At 55.4% G+C, this 16517-nt stretch overlaps 1 protein-coding gene across 1 annotated transcript in view; it reads left to right on the plus strand.

Annotated features, from left to right (window-relative positions):
• The window catches only part of MED12 (mediator complex subunit 12), a gene marked incomplete in the record, with an annotated part of 85453 nt that overhangs the window by 43835 nt on the left and 25101 nt on the right, over positions 1-16517 (plus strand). Inside the window, 11 exon segments of the mRNA XM_077474366.1 lie at positions 6087-6167; positions 8689-8853; positions 9161-9305; positions 9865-9983; positions 10703-10846; positions 10981-11144; positions 11583-11714; positions 14319-14449; positions 14452-14545; positions 14907-15051; positions 15168-15288. Coding sequence (XP_077330492.1) covers positions 6087-6167; positions 8689-8853; positions 9161-9305; positions 9865-9983; positions 10703-10846; positions 10981-11144; positions 11583-11714; positions 14319-14449; positions 14452-14545; positions 14907-15051; positions 15168-15288 — 1441 coding nt within the window.

Genomic DNA, 16517 nt, shown 5'->3' on the forward strand with positions numbered 1-16517 from the left:
TCTGGGGAGGGCGGGGCATCTGATCTCCGTCCTCTGGGGGGGCGGGGCATCTGATCTCCGTCCTCTGGGGGGGCGGGGCATCTGATCTCCGTCCTCTGGGGGGGAGGGGCATCTGATCTCCGTCCTCTGGGGGGGGCGGGGCATCTGATCTCCGTCCTCTGGGGGGGGGCGGGGCATCTGATCTCCATCCTCTGGGGGGGGGGGCATCTGATCTCCGTCCTCTGGGGGGGGCGGGGCATCTGATCTCCGTCCTCTGGGGGGGCGGGGCATCTGATCTCCGTCCTCTGGGGGGGCGGGGCATCTGATCTCCGTCCTCTGGGGGGGCGGGGCATCTGATCTCCGTCCTCTGAGGGGGGGCGGGGCATCTGATCTCCGTCCTCTGAGGGGGGCGGGGCATCTGATCTCCGTCCTCTGAGGGGGGGCGGGGCATCTGATCTCCGTCCTCTGGGGGGCGGGGCATCTGATCTCCGTCCTCTGAGGGGGGGGGGGGGCATCTGATCTCCGTCCTCCGAGGGGGGGGGCATCTGATCTCCGTCCTCCGAGGGGGGGGGGCATCTGATCTCCGTCCTCCGAGGGGGGGGGGCATCTGATCTCCGTCCTCCGAGGGGGGGGGGCATCTGATCTCCGTCCTCTGAGGGGGCGGAGCATCTGATCTCTGTCCTCTGAGGGGGCGGGGCATCTGATCTCCGTCCTCTGAGGGGGGCATCTGATCTCCGTCCTCTGAGGGGGGGCACACAAGAACCCGTGCAGTGGAGGGGGCATCTGATCTCCTTCTTCTGGGGGGCGGGGCATCTGATCTCCTTCCTCTGGGGGCGGGGCATCTGATCTCCTTCCTCTGAGGGGGGGCATCTGATCTCCGTCCTCTGAGGGGGGCACACAAGAACCCGTGCAGTGGAGGGGGCATCTGATCTCCTTCTTCTTGGGGGGGCGGGGCATCTGATCTCCTTCCTCTGGGGGGGGCATCTGATCTCCTTCCTCTGAGGGGGGGGGGGGGGCATCTGATCTCCGTCCTCTGAGGGGGGGGGCATCTGATCTCCGTCCTCTGAGGGGGGGGCATCTGATCTCCGTCCTCCGAGGGTGCGGAGCATCTGATCTCTGTCCTCTGAGGGTGCGGAGCATCTGATCTCTGTCCTCTGAGGGGGTGGGGCATCTGATCGCCGTCCTCTGAGGGGGGGCACACAAGAACCCGTGCAGTGGAGGGGGCATCTGATCTCCTTCTTCTGGGGGGGCGGGGCATCTGATCTCCTTCCTCTGGGGGGGCGGGGCATCTGATCTCCTTCCTCTGGGGGGGCGGGGCATCTGATCTCCTTCCTCTGGGGGGGTGGGGCATCTGATCTCCGTCCTCTGAGGGGGGGGCATCTGATCTCCGTCCTCTGAGGGGGGGGGCATCTGATCTCCGTCCTCTGAGGGGGGGGCATCTGATCTCCGTCCTCCGAGGGGGGGGGCATCTGATCTCCGTCCTCTGAGGGGGCGGAGCATCTGATCTCTGTCCTCTGAGGGGGCGGGGCATCTGATCTCCGTCCTCTGAAGGGGGGCATCTGATCTCCGTCCTCTGAGGGGGGGCACACAAGAACCCGTGCAGTGGAGGGGGCATCTGATCTCCTTCTTCTGGGGGGGCGGGGCATCTGATCTCCTTCCTCTGGGGGGGCGGGGCATCTGATCTCCGTCCTCTGAGGGGGGGGGCATCTGATCTCCGTCCTCTGAGGGGGCGTGGCATCTGATCTCCGTCCTCAGGGGGGCGTGGCATCTGATCTCCGTCCTCAGGGGGGCGTGGCATCCGATCTCCGTCCTCTGGGGGGCGGGGCATCTGATTCCCGTCCTCTGGGGGGCGGGGCATCTGATTCCCGTCCTCTGGGGGCGGGGCATCTGATCTCCGTCCTCTGGGGGGCGGGGCATCTGATCTCCGTCCTCTGGGGGGCGGGCATCTGATCTCCGTCCTCTGGGGGGCGGGCATCTGATCTCCGTCCTCTGGGGGGCGGGCATCTGATCTCCGTCCTCTGGGGGGGCAGGGCATCTGATCTCCGTCCTTTGGGGGGCGGGGCATCTGATCTGTCCTCTGAGGGGGCGGGGCATCTGATCTCTGCCCTCTGAGGGGGGGGGGGCCATCTGATCTCTGTCCTCTGAGGGGGGGGGGCATCTGATCTCTGTCTTCTGAGGGGGGGGGGGCATCTGTCTTCTGAGGGGGGGGGCATCTGTCTTCTGAGGGGGGGGGCATCTGTCTTCTGAGGGGGGGGGCATCTGTCTTCTGAGGGGGGGGGCATCTGTCTTCTGAGGGGGGGGGCATCTGTCTTCTGAGGGGGGGGGCATCTGTCTTCTGAGGGGGGGGGCATCTGTCCTCTGAGGGGGGGCATCTGTCCTCTGAGGGGGGGCATCTGTCCTCTGAGGGGGGGCATCTGTCCTCTGAGGGGGGGCATCTGTCCTCTGAGGGGGGGCATCTGTCCTCTGAGGGGGGGCATCTGTCCTCTGGGGGGGGGCATCTGATCTCCGTCCTCTGGGGGGGCGGGGCATCTGATCTCCGTCCTCTGGGGGGCGGGGCATCTGATCTCCGTCCTCTGGGGGGGGGGGCGTGGCATCTGATCTCCGTCCTCTGGGGGGGGGGGCATCTGATCTCCGTCCTCTGGGGGGGGGGCATCTGATCTCCGTCCTCGGAGGGGCGGGGCATCTGATCTCCGTCCTCGGAGGGGCGGGGCATCTGATCTCCGTCGTCGGAGGGGCGGGGCATCTGATCTCCGTCCTCAGGGGGGGCGGGGCATCTGATCTCCGTCCTCAGGGGGGGCGGGGCATCTGATCTCCGTCCTCTGGGGGGCGGGGCATCTGATCTCCGTCCTCTGGGGGGCGGGGCATCTGATCTCCGTCCTCTGGGGGGCGGGCATCTGATCTCCGTCCTCTGGGGGGCGGGGCATCTGATCTCCGTCCTCTGGGGGGGCGGGGCATCTGATCTCCGTCCTCTGGGGGGGCGGGGCATCTGATCTCCGTCCTTTGGGGGGCGGGGCATCTGATCTGTCCTCTGAGGGGGCGGGGCATCTGATCTCTGCCCTCTGAGGGGGGGGGGCCATCTGATCTCTGTCCTCTGAGGGGGGGGGGCATCTGATCTCTGTCTTCTGAGGGGGGGGGATCTGTCCTCTGAGGGGGGACATCTGTCCTCTGAGGGGGGGCATCTGTCCTCTGAGGGGGGGCATCTGTCCTCTGAGGGGGGGCATCTGTCCTCTGAGGGGGGGCATCTGTCCTCTGAGGGGGGGCATCTGTCCTCTGGGGGGGGGGATCTGATCTCCGTCCTCTGAGGGGGGGCATCTGATCTCCGTCCTCTGAGGGGGGGGGGGGGCATCGGATCTCCGGGGGCATCGGATCTCCGTCCTCTGAGGGGGGGGCATCGGATCTCCGTCCTCTGAGGGGGGGCATCGGATCTCCGTCCTCTGAGGGGGGGCATCGGATCTCCGTCCTCTGAGGGGGGGCATCGGATCTCCTTCCTCTGAAGGGGGGGCATCGGACCTCCTTCCTCTGAAGGGGGGGCATCGGACCTCTGTCCTCTGAAGGGGGGGCATCGGACCTCCGTCCTCTGAAGGGGGGGCATCGGACCTCCGTCCTCTGAGGGGGGGGCATCGGACCTCCGTCCTCTGAAGGGGGGGCATCGGACCTCCGTCCTCTGAGGGGGGGGCATCGGACCTCCTTCCTCTGAAGGGGGGGCATCGGACCTCCTTCCTCTGAAGGGGGGGCATCGGACCTCCTTCCTCTGAAGGGGGGGCATCGGACCTCCTTCCTCTGAGGGGGGGGCATCGAACCTCCGTCCTCTGAGGGGGGGGCATCGGACCTCCGTCCTCTGAGGGGGGGGCATCGGACCTCCGTCCTCTGAGGGGGGGGCATCGGACCTCCGTCCTCTGAGGGGGGGGCATCGGACCTCCGTCCTCTGAGGGGGGGGCATCGGACCTCCGTCCTCTGAGGGGGGGGCATCGGACCTCCGTCCTCTGAGGGGGGGGCATCGGACCTCCGTCCTCTGAGGGGGGGGCATCGGACCTCCGTCCTCTGAGGGGGGGGCATCGGACCTCCGTCCTCTGAGGGGGGGGCATCGGACCTCCGTCCTCTGAGGGGGGGGGCATCTGATCTCCGTCCTCTGAGGGGGGGGGGCATCGGATCTCCGTCCTCTGAGGGGGGGGGCATCGGATCTCCGTCCTCTGAGGGGGGGGGCATCGGACCTCCGTCCTCTGAAGGGGGGGCATCGGACCTCCGTCCTCTGAGGGGGGGGCATCGGACCTCCGTCCTCTGAGGGGGGGGCATCGGACCTCCGTCCTCTGAGGGGGGGGCATCGGACCTCCGTCCTCTGAGGGGGGGGGGCATCTGATCTCCGTCCTCCTTAGGGGGGGGCATCGGATCTCCGTCCTCCTGAGGGGGGGGCATCGGATCTCCGTCCTCCTGAGGGGGGGGGGTATCGGATCTCCGTCCTCCTGAGGGGAGGGGGGCATCGGATCTCCGTCCTCTGAGGGGAGGGGGGCATCGGATCTCCGTCCTCTGAGGGGAGGGGGGCATCGGATCTCCGTCCTCTGAGGGGGGGGCATCGGATCTCCGTCCTCTGAGGGGGGGGCATCGGATCTCTGTCCTCTGAGGGGGGGGGGCATTGGATCTCTGTCCTCTGAGGGGGGGGGCATTGGATCTCTGTCCTCTGAGGGGGGGTCATCGGATCCCTTTCCTCTGAGGGAGGGGGGCATCGGATCTCTGTCCTCTGAGGGGGGGGCACACAGGAATCTGTGCAGTGGAGGGGCATCTGATCTCCGTCCTCTGAGGGGGGTGAATCTGATCTCCGTCCTCTGAGGGGGGGCACACAGGATCCCGTGCAGTGGAGGGGCATCGGATCTCTGTCCTCTGAGGGGGGGGGGGCATCGGATCTCTGTCCTCTGAGGGGGGGGGCATCGGATCTCTGTCCTCTGAGGGGGGGGGCATCGGATCTCTGTCCTCTGAGGAGGGGGGGCATCGGATCTCTGTCCTCTGAGGGGGGGGGGGCATCGGATCTCTGTCCTCTGAGGGGGGGGGGCATCGGATCTCTGTCCTCTCCTTGCAATAGGAATAAAAGTGACACAATGTGTTTTTTTTTTTTTTTTTTTTTAAACGGCGTTCAAACCACACGTGAGGCATCGCCACTATCGGGAGAGCGAGAGCAATAATTCTATCCCTAGACCTCCTCTGTAACACAAAACATGCAAGCTTTAGAATTTTTCAAACATCGCCTATGGAGATTTTTAAGGGTAAAAGTTTGTCGCCATTCCGCGAGAGCGCACAATTTTGAAGTGTGACATGTTGGGTATCAATTTACTTGGCGTAACATCATCTTTCACAAAAAACAATTGGGCTAACTTTACTGTCTAATTTTTTACTTAAGGCTGGGTTCACACTGCTGCGGGGGGAGATCCGGATGTGATTCGCACAGCAAATCACATCCGATCTCCGTAGCACTGCGAGTTCAGCCATACAGATAGTATGGCTGAACTCGCAGCTGTCCCGCAGCAAACTCGCACAGGACCCTTTTTTGGGTCCGCAACGGAATCGGATCGCATGGGGGTTCACACCATGCGATCCGATTCCTGTGCGAGTCGGCAGATCGCACTGCGATATGCCGACGGATCTGGGGGTGTCATTAACATAACATTGACACCCCCAGCCGTCCGCATAGGGCAGTGTGAACTGCCGGCGGGAGGTGAGCGATGCGGGAAAACGCCGCGGATTCGCGGCGTTCCCGCATCGCAATAGTGTGAACCTAGCCTGAAAGTGTGTTGTGTGTTTTTTTTTAAGTGCATTTATAAGAGTGCTACGCAAATACGGTGTGATAGAAAGTATTACAACGGCCACCATTTTATTCTCTAGGGTGTTAGAAAAAAGGTATAATTTTTGGGGATATCTAAATAATTTACTAGGCAAAAAAAACTGTTTTTAACTTGTAAGCAACAAATCTCAGAAAGAGACTCGGTCCTTAAGTGGTTAACTTCCATGGCCTCCTCATATGGATGAGTTTCCATTTACCATCTACATGCATAATAAACGTTCCTGTCCCGGTATTGGTCTGACCCGTTTTACCCCTCCCCCTTCTCTCTCTATCTTAGGACACGACTCTATCGGAAACCATGGAAATCGACCACGGCTCAGGGGCGCTATTCGATGACATGGAGAAGAGTGAATTCCCGGTAAGATATTGAATATTCCTTGTGGGGGATGGTAATAGAGGGTGAATATGGAGGTGCTCATAGCGGTAAGAGGTCCCTTCTTGTAGTGTGCTGGTTTGGTCCGTTCCCATGGATGTCAAACCCTGTGCTATTCCTTTAAGATCTCGCTTACTCTTCAGAATATGGCATTGGACGCTTCCTTTTTTTAGCACTCTGAATGCCAATCATCAAGGCTCCTCCCACTAAATAAAATGGTCACCTTGCAGTCCTGGTCACATGTTGTCTTGCTAAGAGCACCTTTTACTCAGTTAACGTTTTTGTTTTGGAGGTATTGCAGGTATGAGATATCCCAGGTTGCACTGGGAAACCAACAAGTGTACTGAAAAGGCGTCACTTCTGGTTCAGGTGTATATTTCCTGGGAGTGTCTGGTGCCAGATATCACATCTGGTGTGTAGCGTGACGCAGCGGGAAGGTGAGCGGGGTCCAGACTGGAGTAGAGCAACTATCAGGCGGCACATGTGATGTGCAAAGTGGGATTGCTATAGTGGAAGGTAAGCAGGGACCAGAGAGAGAGGATTGATCGGCAGAGGATCAGCAGAGCTGGGGGGGCAGAGCAGGAGAAACTCGCAATGTCACGTGTGGGAGCAATATAGCGGGAGGTAACCGGGACCAGAGAGAGAGGATTGATCGGCAGAGGATCAGCAGAGCTGGGGAGGCAGAGCAGGAGAAACTCGCAATGTCACGTGTGGGAGCAATATAGCGGGAGGTGAGCGGGGACCAGAGAGGAGGATGATCAACAAATCGGAGGATCAGCAAAGCTGAGGGTTACTACTGAGTGGGGCATCAGCAGAGCTAAAGGTTACCACTGAGCAGGGATCCGCAAATCTGGGGGTACTACTGAGCTGGGGATCTGCTGAACAAGGGTGCTTATAAGCTGGGAATCTACTGAATAAGGGAACTAAGAAGCTGGGTCTGCTGAATGAGGGAACAAAGAAGCTGAGAATCTACTGAATAAGGCAACTTAGAAGCTGGGGATCTGCTGAAGCAGGGAACTAAGAAGCTGGGGATCTGCTGAAGCAGGGAACTAAGAAGCTGGGGATCTGCTGAAGCAGGGAACTAAGAAGCTGGGGATCTGCTGAAGCAGGGAACTAAGAAGCTGGGGATCTGCTGAAGCAGGGAACTAAGAAGCTGGGGATCTGCTGAAGCAGGGAACTAAGAAGCTGGCGATCTGCTGAAGCAGGGAACTAAGAAGCTGGGGATCTGCTGAAGCAGGGAACTAAGAAGCGGGCATCTGCAGAACGGGGGCACTAAGAAGCGGGCATCTGCAGAACGGGGGCACTAAGAAGCGGGCATCTGCTGAACGGGGGCACTAAGAAGCGGGCATCTGCTGAACAGGGGGCACTAAGAAGCGGGCATCTGCTGAACAGGGGGCACTAAGAAGCGGGGATCTGCTGAACAGGGGGCACTAAGAAGCGGGGATCTGCTGAACAGGGGGCACTAAGAAGCGGGGATCTGCTGAACAGGGGGCACTAAGAAGCGGGGATCTGCTGAACAGGGGGCACTTAGAAGCGGGGATCTGCTGAACAGGGGGCACTAAGAAGCGGGGATCTGCTGAACAGGGGGCACTAAGAAGCGGGGATCTGCTGAACAGGGGGCACTAAGAAGCGGGGATCTGCTGAACAGGGGGCACTAAGAAGCGGGGATCTGCTGAACAGGGGGCACTAAGAAGCGGGGATCTGCTGAACAGGGGGCACTAAGAAGCGGGGATCTGCTGAACAGGGGGCACTAAGAAGCGGGGATCTGCTGAACAGGGGGCACTAAGAAGCGGGGATCTGCTGAACAGGGGGCACTAAGAAGCGGGGATCTGCTGAACAGGGGGCACTAAGAAGCGGGGATCTGCTGAACAGGGGGCACTAAGAAGCGGGGATCTGCTGAACAGGGGGCACTAAGAAGCGGGGATCTGCTGAACAGGGGGCACTAAGAAGCGGGGATCTGCTGAACAGGGGGCACTAAGAAGCGGGGATCTGCTGAACAGGGGGCACTAAGAAGCGGGGATCTGCTGAACAGGGGGCACTAAGAAGCGGGGATGTGCTGAACAGGGGGACACTAAGAAGCGGGGATGTGCTGAACAGGGGGACACTAAGAAGCGGGGATGTGCTGAACAGGGGGACACTAAGAAGCGGGGATGTGCTGAACAGGGGGACACTAAGAAGCGGGGATGTGCTGAACAGGGGGCACTAAGAAGCGGGGATGTGCTGAACAGGGGGCACTAAGAAGCGGGGATGTGCTGAACAGGGGGCACTAAGAAGCGGGGATCTGCTGGGCCCCTTTAAAACAAATAGAACATGAACACATATGGGGCATTTTGCCAAGCTTCATTAAAGCTGCACCGAAGCATAAAAAACACATAGTAAAATCACGATGAAGCGATATATTGTGTGTTTTAAAGTTGAAACGAGTGTAAATGATCCCTATGGCTGTAGGTAAATCCCTTCCAGTGTGTCTGTACATTTTATGGTGTGCTCTGTAATGATTCCGCAGATGTTCTCTCCTGCAATGCGCTGCGAGGGGCGGAGCCCAGGACCCGATGAAGGAGATTGTGAAACGCGTCGTACGGTGAAGCCTCCAGCATCCGATGGACCTCTGGCTTCCCTCTATGATCAGCCGCGGCACATCCAGTATGCCACACATTTCCCCATTCCACAGGTAAGAGGTGTACTACATGGGCAATAGGATTGACCCCCTCCCCCTCCCAAATGATGGTGTTTGGGGGGGATTACAGACCTTCCCTCACTTCCTGTCACTGATAAGTCAGCAGAAATCTTTCTAACTGAACCCTGCAAAATCAAACGTTTTAACCTGTCCCCGCTCCTTTCAAAACTAAAAAAAATGGTGGACGCACATGTTAATGCATAACCCTTCTCCTTTTTTATTTTTATTTTTTTAATACTTTTTATTTTAATATTCTTGCTGATCTTCTTCTACCTTCTTCTTCATCCGCTCTGCATTCTAGGAAGAATCGTGCAGCCATGAATGTAACCAGCGATTGGTAGTTCTGTTTGGGGTGGGCCGGCAAAGAGATGACGCTCGCCATGTCATCAAGAAGATCACAAGAGACATCCTGAAGGTGCTGAACCGGAAGAGCACCGCGGAGACGGGTAAGAACCAGCGTGGAATACCAGGATTAAAAAGTATATAAGCCCCACCCACTGTGAAAAAAAAAAAAAAAAAAATATATATATATATATATATATATACAAACCGTGCTTACACTCTCAGTACTCCCATGCTGTCCCCAGCTTCCTCCTCCCCCTTTCCTTTGTTCCTCCCCCTTTCCTTTGTTCCCCCTCCCCCTTTGTTCCCCCTCCCCCTTTTGTTCCCCCTCCCCCTTTTGTTCGTTCCCCCCCCCCCCGGCTTCCTTCATTGCTCCCCTCTGAGAGCTGATTGGAGGGAAGGGACACACTCCCCTTCACACAGGTACAGAATTGAGGTTGTCAATCACAGGCTGTGTGCTGGAGCTTCCTCCCCTGTCACCTTTTTATCTCCTGGTGTCAGGAAAACTTGACAGATATCGGGGGAAAGGGAGGCAGCAGACAATGTCACTTAGAGGGATATGCTTTGTTCAGATTTCATGTCTGAGGTTTACAACCACTTTAATGCTCGGAACACACAGAGATGTGACAGGAGCAGATTAATGAACAGTGACTCTCTGAACAGGGTCCAACGAAGGGCAACGCAAACGCCGGGCCAAGCCGGAGGCATTCCCCACAGCCGAGGAAATTTTCAGCCGTTTTCAGCAGCTCTCACATTTTGATCAGCACCAAGTCACAGCTCAGGTAACTCTACCAGGGGAGGGGTTAAAGATTTATTTTTATTTCTTCCTTTTCTTTGTGTATGAGCGAGGCCTTGTGTGTGAGCGAGGCCTTGTGTGTGAGCGAGGCCTTGTGTGTGAGCGAGGCCTTGTGTGTGAGCGAGGCCTTGTGTGTGAGCGAGGCCTTGTGTGTGAGCGAGGCCTTGTGTGTGAGCGCCGTGTTTGAGCGAGGCCTTGTGTGAGCGCCGTGTGTGAGCGAGGCCTTGTGTGTGCGCCGTGTGTGAGCGAGGCCTTGTGTGTGCCCCTTTTGAATGAGAGGCGGTCCCAAGAGCCGCACATCACACACAACCCTCATGTGAAGAGTAGAAGCAGACTCAGCCTAGACTTTGCCTAGGTTGCTTCACCTACATGTTTCGTCCCACCCACAGATCTTAGTCGAAACACGTTGGAGGGGGATGTTTCTACTCTTTACATGAGGGATGTATGTGATGTGCTGTTCTCGGGACTTCCTTTCTTTACTGACTTCTGTGGAGCTGAGCTCTTTCCTTGCCTGCACTTCCAGCAGTTGATGGTAGATGGGGACCTCCCAGAGCCTAAGGCGGCACCCTTCATTTTTTTGTATGGAGGTCCCTGTGTGAGTGGGGCCTCGTGTGTCCGGAGTTCAGCTTTAACAGAAGTTGCATAGTTGGGGGTCCGATTGTGTGCCGTGTTAGGAACTGAAGTGGCGGATTCTGTTGCTTGCAGGTTTCCCGGAACGTGTTGGAGCAGATAACGAGCTTTGCCCTCGGCCTGTCCTACCACCTCCCCCTGGTGCAGCACGTGCAGTTCATCTTCGACCTGATGGAGTATTCTCTGAACATCAGCGGCCTCATCGACTTTGCCATCCAGGTGTGAATCCTCGTTATTTTCCCCCCCTCCCCCCTACATCTCCTGATTTTATTCTCCGTGTGACGAGCGTGCTTTTGTTTCAGTTCTCTGACGTCGTTCTCCATCTCTCATTTTCCTTCTCCCCCTCCCCCCAGCTGTTAAATGAGCTGAGCGTGGTGGAAGCGGAGCTCCTGCTGAAGTCCTCAAACCTGGTTGGCAGTTACACGATGGGCCTGTGTCTGTGTATTGTGGCCGTCCTGAGACATTACAACACGTGCCTGATCCTCAACCAGGAGCAGACGGCGCAGGTCTTCGAGGGGTGAGAGCAACGTTCACCGCCGCACAGATCATCTACAGAGAAGACCCTTCTCATTATATTCATATAAAAGTCTTATTTTAATGCACCGGGGAGTCCACACTGCAGCCTACTGGGGGGGGGGGGGGGGGCGCCATGGGGCCTTTACTCACACTATAGTGCATTATTCCTGCCACTGACACCAATGATGGGGCACTATTCCTGCCACTGACACCAATGATGGGGCACTATTCCTGCCACTGACACCAATGATGGGGCACTATTCTTCCCACTGACACCAATGATGGGGCACTATTCTTCCCACTGACACCAATGATGGGGCACTATTCCTCCCACTAACACCAATGATGGGGCACTATTCCTCCCACTGACACCAATGATGGGGCACCTTGGTGGTCAGGTCAGAGTTCCGCTTTAAGAAATGTTTCTCTCCTATTACAGGTTGTGTGGTGTTGTGAAGCACGGCATGAACCGATCGGACGGCTCCTCCGCTGAGCGATGTATTCTGGCTTACCTCTATGATCTGTACATGTACTGCAGCCATCTGAAGAGCAAATATGGAGAACTGTTCAGGTGAGTGACGAGGAACAATCTTTCATTGTGCTCTGTAATGGGGCGGGGCTACCTTACAGTACGTCGCAAAGCCAAATTCCAGAACAAACTAACCTCAAAACTGTCCCCTCCCCCCTCCTATCACCTGTGCTTTGTAAGAAAAGACGTATATACTTACCTATTTTCTGTCCTGTCATATGATCCTCATGTGTTAGCCAGTAGCAGCTGCAAGGGAGAAGAGAGTGCTCCAACAACAGCTGGAGAAGCCTGGAGCAGTGACGCCATAGGCTCCTATGGCCCAGCCGGTGTCGGAGCTCCCTCTTCTCCCCTGCAGGGGAGCCGGATCACACGACGGGAGCATGCTCAAATCAGGTAAGTACATATATATTTTTCATACAGGTTAGTTATCATAGGTCAGGGAGGGGACATGATTAATAGATGTCGGTTGTTACATTGTTACATATACTTCAGATAATCGGGAGGGGTGTAGGTTGCGTGACCTTGAATGATCTGGCACCTCATCCCTTGTATTGAAGAGAAAAGGGATTGTTTGTTTGGGGATTATAACGGTGCCGTGTCTAGAAGGTTACAATAAAGATTTATCTTAAAAAGATAATTTTATTGTTCCAAAAGTATTATACGTGGAGACAAAATAGGATACATAAAAACAAAGCAGAGGTTTTTTTTATTATTTTTTTTTTTAATTTATTTTTTCAGATACCTTCTATAGCAGGCATCACTAAATGGCGGACCGCGGGCCGAATCCGGACCGAGTAGCAGCCATATCCGGCCCGCAGACTCGCAAATAGTTGCCTCTGTGTTTTTTATCCACTGCCGGATTGCCAGCCCGCCGCTGCCGCTAAAATCCTTGGTGAGGCTTGGCATCATTGCATCACTCCCCTTCCTTATTCACACAAGCCTGGAAGCGCTGCAGGTCCGGACAAAGGGCGGGACTTATCAAGTTACGAAGTGGGTGATTGGTTGCTAGGCAGTGGGGCGGTCCAGCAACCAATCACACCCTTTTAACTTGAAAAGTCCCGCCTTTGTCCGGACCTGCCATGCGTGCTTCCCGGCTTGTGTGAATAAGGTAGGGCAGTGTGGGGAGGGGGAGGAAGGGGGAATGCTGCGGGAATGCTGCGATGATGAAAGGGACAGTCTGACGCTGTAATGTTGAGGGAGGACTGTGATGGAGTGGGATCTGTAATGGGGGTCTGTGATGGAGTGGGGTCTGCATTGGGGGGGGGGATCTGTGATGGAATGGGGTCTGTATTAGAGGGGTCTGTGATGGAGTGAGGTCTGTGATGCAGGGGGATCTGTGATGGAATGGGGTCTGTAACGGGGGGCCTGTGATGGAGTGGGGCCGTTAATGGGGGATCTGTGATGGAGGGGGATCTGTATCGGGGGGGGGGGGGGGGTCTGTGATGGAGGGGGGATCTGTATCGGGGGGATATTTGTGATGGAATGGGGTCTGTAACGGGGGGGCCTGTGATGGAGTGGGGCCGTTAAATGGGGGATCTGTGATGGAGGGGGATCTGTATCGGGGGGGGGGGTCTGTGATGGAGGGGGGATCTGTATCGGGGGGGATATTTGTGATGGAGTGGGGTCTGTATTAGGGGGGGATCTGTTATGGAGTGGGGTCTGTGATGGGGGGGATATGTGATGGAGTGAGGATCTGTGCTGAGTGGGGGGGGGGGGTCTGTGGTGAAGAGGATCTGTAATGGGGGGGATCTGTGTTTGTGGGGGGGGGGGTCTGTGATGGGGGTCTTTAAAAGGACACATTGTGATGAGTCTGTAATGGGTTGCGGGGTTTCTGATGGTGGGACTGTGATGTAAAAGTGAGAAATGTGCTGTGAAGGGGGACTGAGGGCACTGATGTAAGGGCTTGTCCACACTTGTGCAGAGATCTGTTTTTTCTGCCCTAGAAAAACCCAGGTATCTACAAGGGCAATAGAAAACAATTGTGATGTGCACAGGAAGGTTGTAATGTGAAGGATCGGAGTCATGACCAATATGACATTCGGACCTCCGCGGGAAGAAAATTTTACTGACCGGACCCCCGTGAATTTTAATTCAGTACCCCTGTTCTATAGTATCCCATTTACATGAAATGGTTATTGATGTGTATTGCGTCCCTATGTGTTTCGCCAACATTGGCTTCCTCAGGGGATTCCATAGTCGCCAATACAAAGGCTCTGACAATGATTAATTACAAAAATAGGTTTCAATCAACAATTGAAACAAGAACAAACGATTAAATACATATTTTAGTTTTAAATCGTGCATCGTGATCTTGAAATTCCCAACCCCCGGCCTCCACCCGACTCGCCAAAGGGAGCCCAAGAAGGTTCACACACCCGGGCTAGTGGGGGGGTGGCCTTGTGTGGTTACAGGGGACATATAAGGAATAGGCTACAAGAGAAGAGACTTCTGAACTAACAACTTGGTTGAAAACACAAAAAATGAATACAATTGAATTGGACATCGATGAGTCTATTGTGTAGCCTATTTTGTCTCTATACATAAACTTCAGATATTACGGATCATTCCGGTATTACGGATCGGAAATATTACGGATTTCTCTGATATTACGGATCACTCACCTTGTCCCGTGTGTTTGTTGTTCAGTGATTTCTGCTCCAAGGTGAAGAACACCATATACTGCATTGTGGATCCGTCCGACTCCAACATGTTGTGGGAACAGGAATTCATGCTGGACACCATCATCAACCCGTCCGCTCACAGCTATAACTGTGGCATGCTGGAAAACTCCTGAGAGACACGCCCACCAACCGCTACAGCTTTGTCTGCAATGCACTCGTACATGTGTGTGTGGGAGACCATGACATCGACAGGTGAGGGGCGGGGGGGGATATTACAGGCATACGGGCAGTTATAAAGGGTGGGAATGATGTCATAGGATGAGAGGTCATATATTAAGGGGGAGTGATGTCGTAAGATGAGAGGTCATATATAAAGGAGTGATGTCGTAAGATGAGAGGTCATATATAAAGGAGTGATGTCGTAGGATGAGAGGTCATATATAAAGGAGTGATGTCATAGGATGAGAGGTCTTATATAAAGGGGGAGTGATGTCATAGGGTGAGAGGTCATATATAAAGGGGGAGTGATGTCATAGGATGAGAGGTCATATATAAAGGGGAAGTGATGTCATAGGGTGAGAGGTCACATGGTAGTCCTGTTTATACTCCGCAGGGTGAATGACATCGCCATCCTGTGTGCGGAGCTGACTGGGGCCTGTAAGGATCTGAGCTCGGAATGGTTGGGTGTTCTCAAGGCTCTCTGCTGCTCATCCAACAACGGCACCTGCGGCTTCAACGACCTTCTGTGCAACGTAGATGTGAGTGTTTACATCCGTTTTTATTACTTCCATTGTAACCGGGCTGAACGGTTACAAAGGTAAACGGGAAATATTCCTCCGATGGGTTACTATTATTTCTTTCTTTACCTCTTCAGGTGAGTGATCTTTCGTTTCACGACTCCCTCGCTATATTTGTTGCAATCCTGGTCGCTCGCCAATGCTTTTCACTGGAGGATCTGATCCGCTGCGCCGCCATCCCATCCCTCCTCACTGCAGGTCAGTTATATTTTTTCAGCAATAAATAAATAATAAGTGATTATACTGTATACTATTCTTTCTCCTTCTATTAATTTCTCTATCTATGGAACTTCGCTGAGAAGCACAACACGGGACCTTCCCCATGAGGCATCCTTATTACTAGACGTGGGGGGAAGTGCTACCCCACCGGGGGGAATAAGAAGGCGGTTAAAGTGATATTAAAGGCAGATTTTTTTTTTAACCACTTCCTGCCCAGCCTATAGCAAAATGACGGGCGGACGGTGGTTCAGGTATCCTGACTGGGCGTCATATGACGTCTTTCAGGGTAACTGCCGGCACGCGCCCGCGGGGGGCGCACAGCGCAGCAATCTGTGGTGTCAGTCTGACACACCGCTACACCAATCTTAATAAAGAGCCTCTGACATGGGCTCTTTACCACGTGATCAGCCGTGTCCAATCACAGCTGATCAGTGTAAACTGGAAAAAGCCGCGTATCAGCCTTTTCTCACTCCTGTCTGACAGACATGAGTAGAGGAGAGCCGATTTCGCAGCTCTCCTGACAGTAAGGGTCTGCGCTGATTTATCGGCGCAGTTCTCCGCAGGTGCCCACACTGGAACACCATGGATGGATGACCAGGTATGCCGCCCATGGCCACCAGGGATGACAGTGCCCAAAATATGCCATTCAGTGCCCACAAATGGTACCAGTCAGTGCCCATAACCAATGCCTGCCATTGAAGGGGTTAAATTATGTTATATTTACCTGCTCTGTGTAGTAGTTGTGCACAGAGCAGACCCCAATCCCCCTCCTCCTCCTCCCCCTCCTGAGCCACTGCTCTGTGTGCCCATTCACGCACGTGGTGGTGGCCCTGCCCCCGCGCTCTCCTCATTTGCTCACTGGCTGTGATTGACAGTAGCAGGAGCCAATGGAAGAGACCCGGGAGAGCCGCTACTCACTTGCACATCGCTTGGTCAAGATGGGGCTCAGGTAAATATGGGGGGGGGAGGGAGGTTACTGCACTCAGATGGGGTTTTTTTTTTTGTTACCTTCATGCATAGAACAGATTCATTAAGGTAGAAAATCTTTATAACCATTTTAAGACTTTGAGTTACCTGCAAAGACAAAAAAAAAAAGTTCTCCTCCCAGTGTCCCCAAATACTGCTTCAGTCCCGAGGACTCGCCTTGTTAGAAATTTACACTTCCGGGAGTGTCAGTCCCCTGTGTCCCCCCCCCCCCCCCCCGCGTC

This window comes from Lithobates pipiens, unplaced genomic scaffold (genome assembly GCF_037356315.1).
Source record: "Lithobates pipiens isolate NorthernLeopardFrog02 unplaced genomic scaffold, aLitPip1_a1.2 Scaffold_1, whole genome shotgun sequence".
Classification (NCBI taxonomy): domain Eukaryota; kingdom Metazoa; phylum Chordata; class Amphibia; order Anura; family Ranidae; genus Lithobates; species Lithobates pipiens.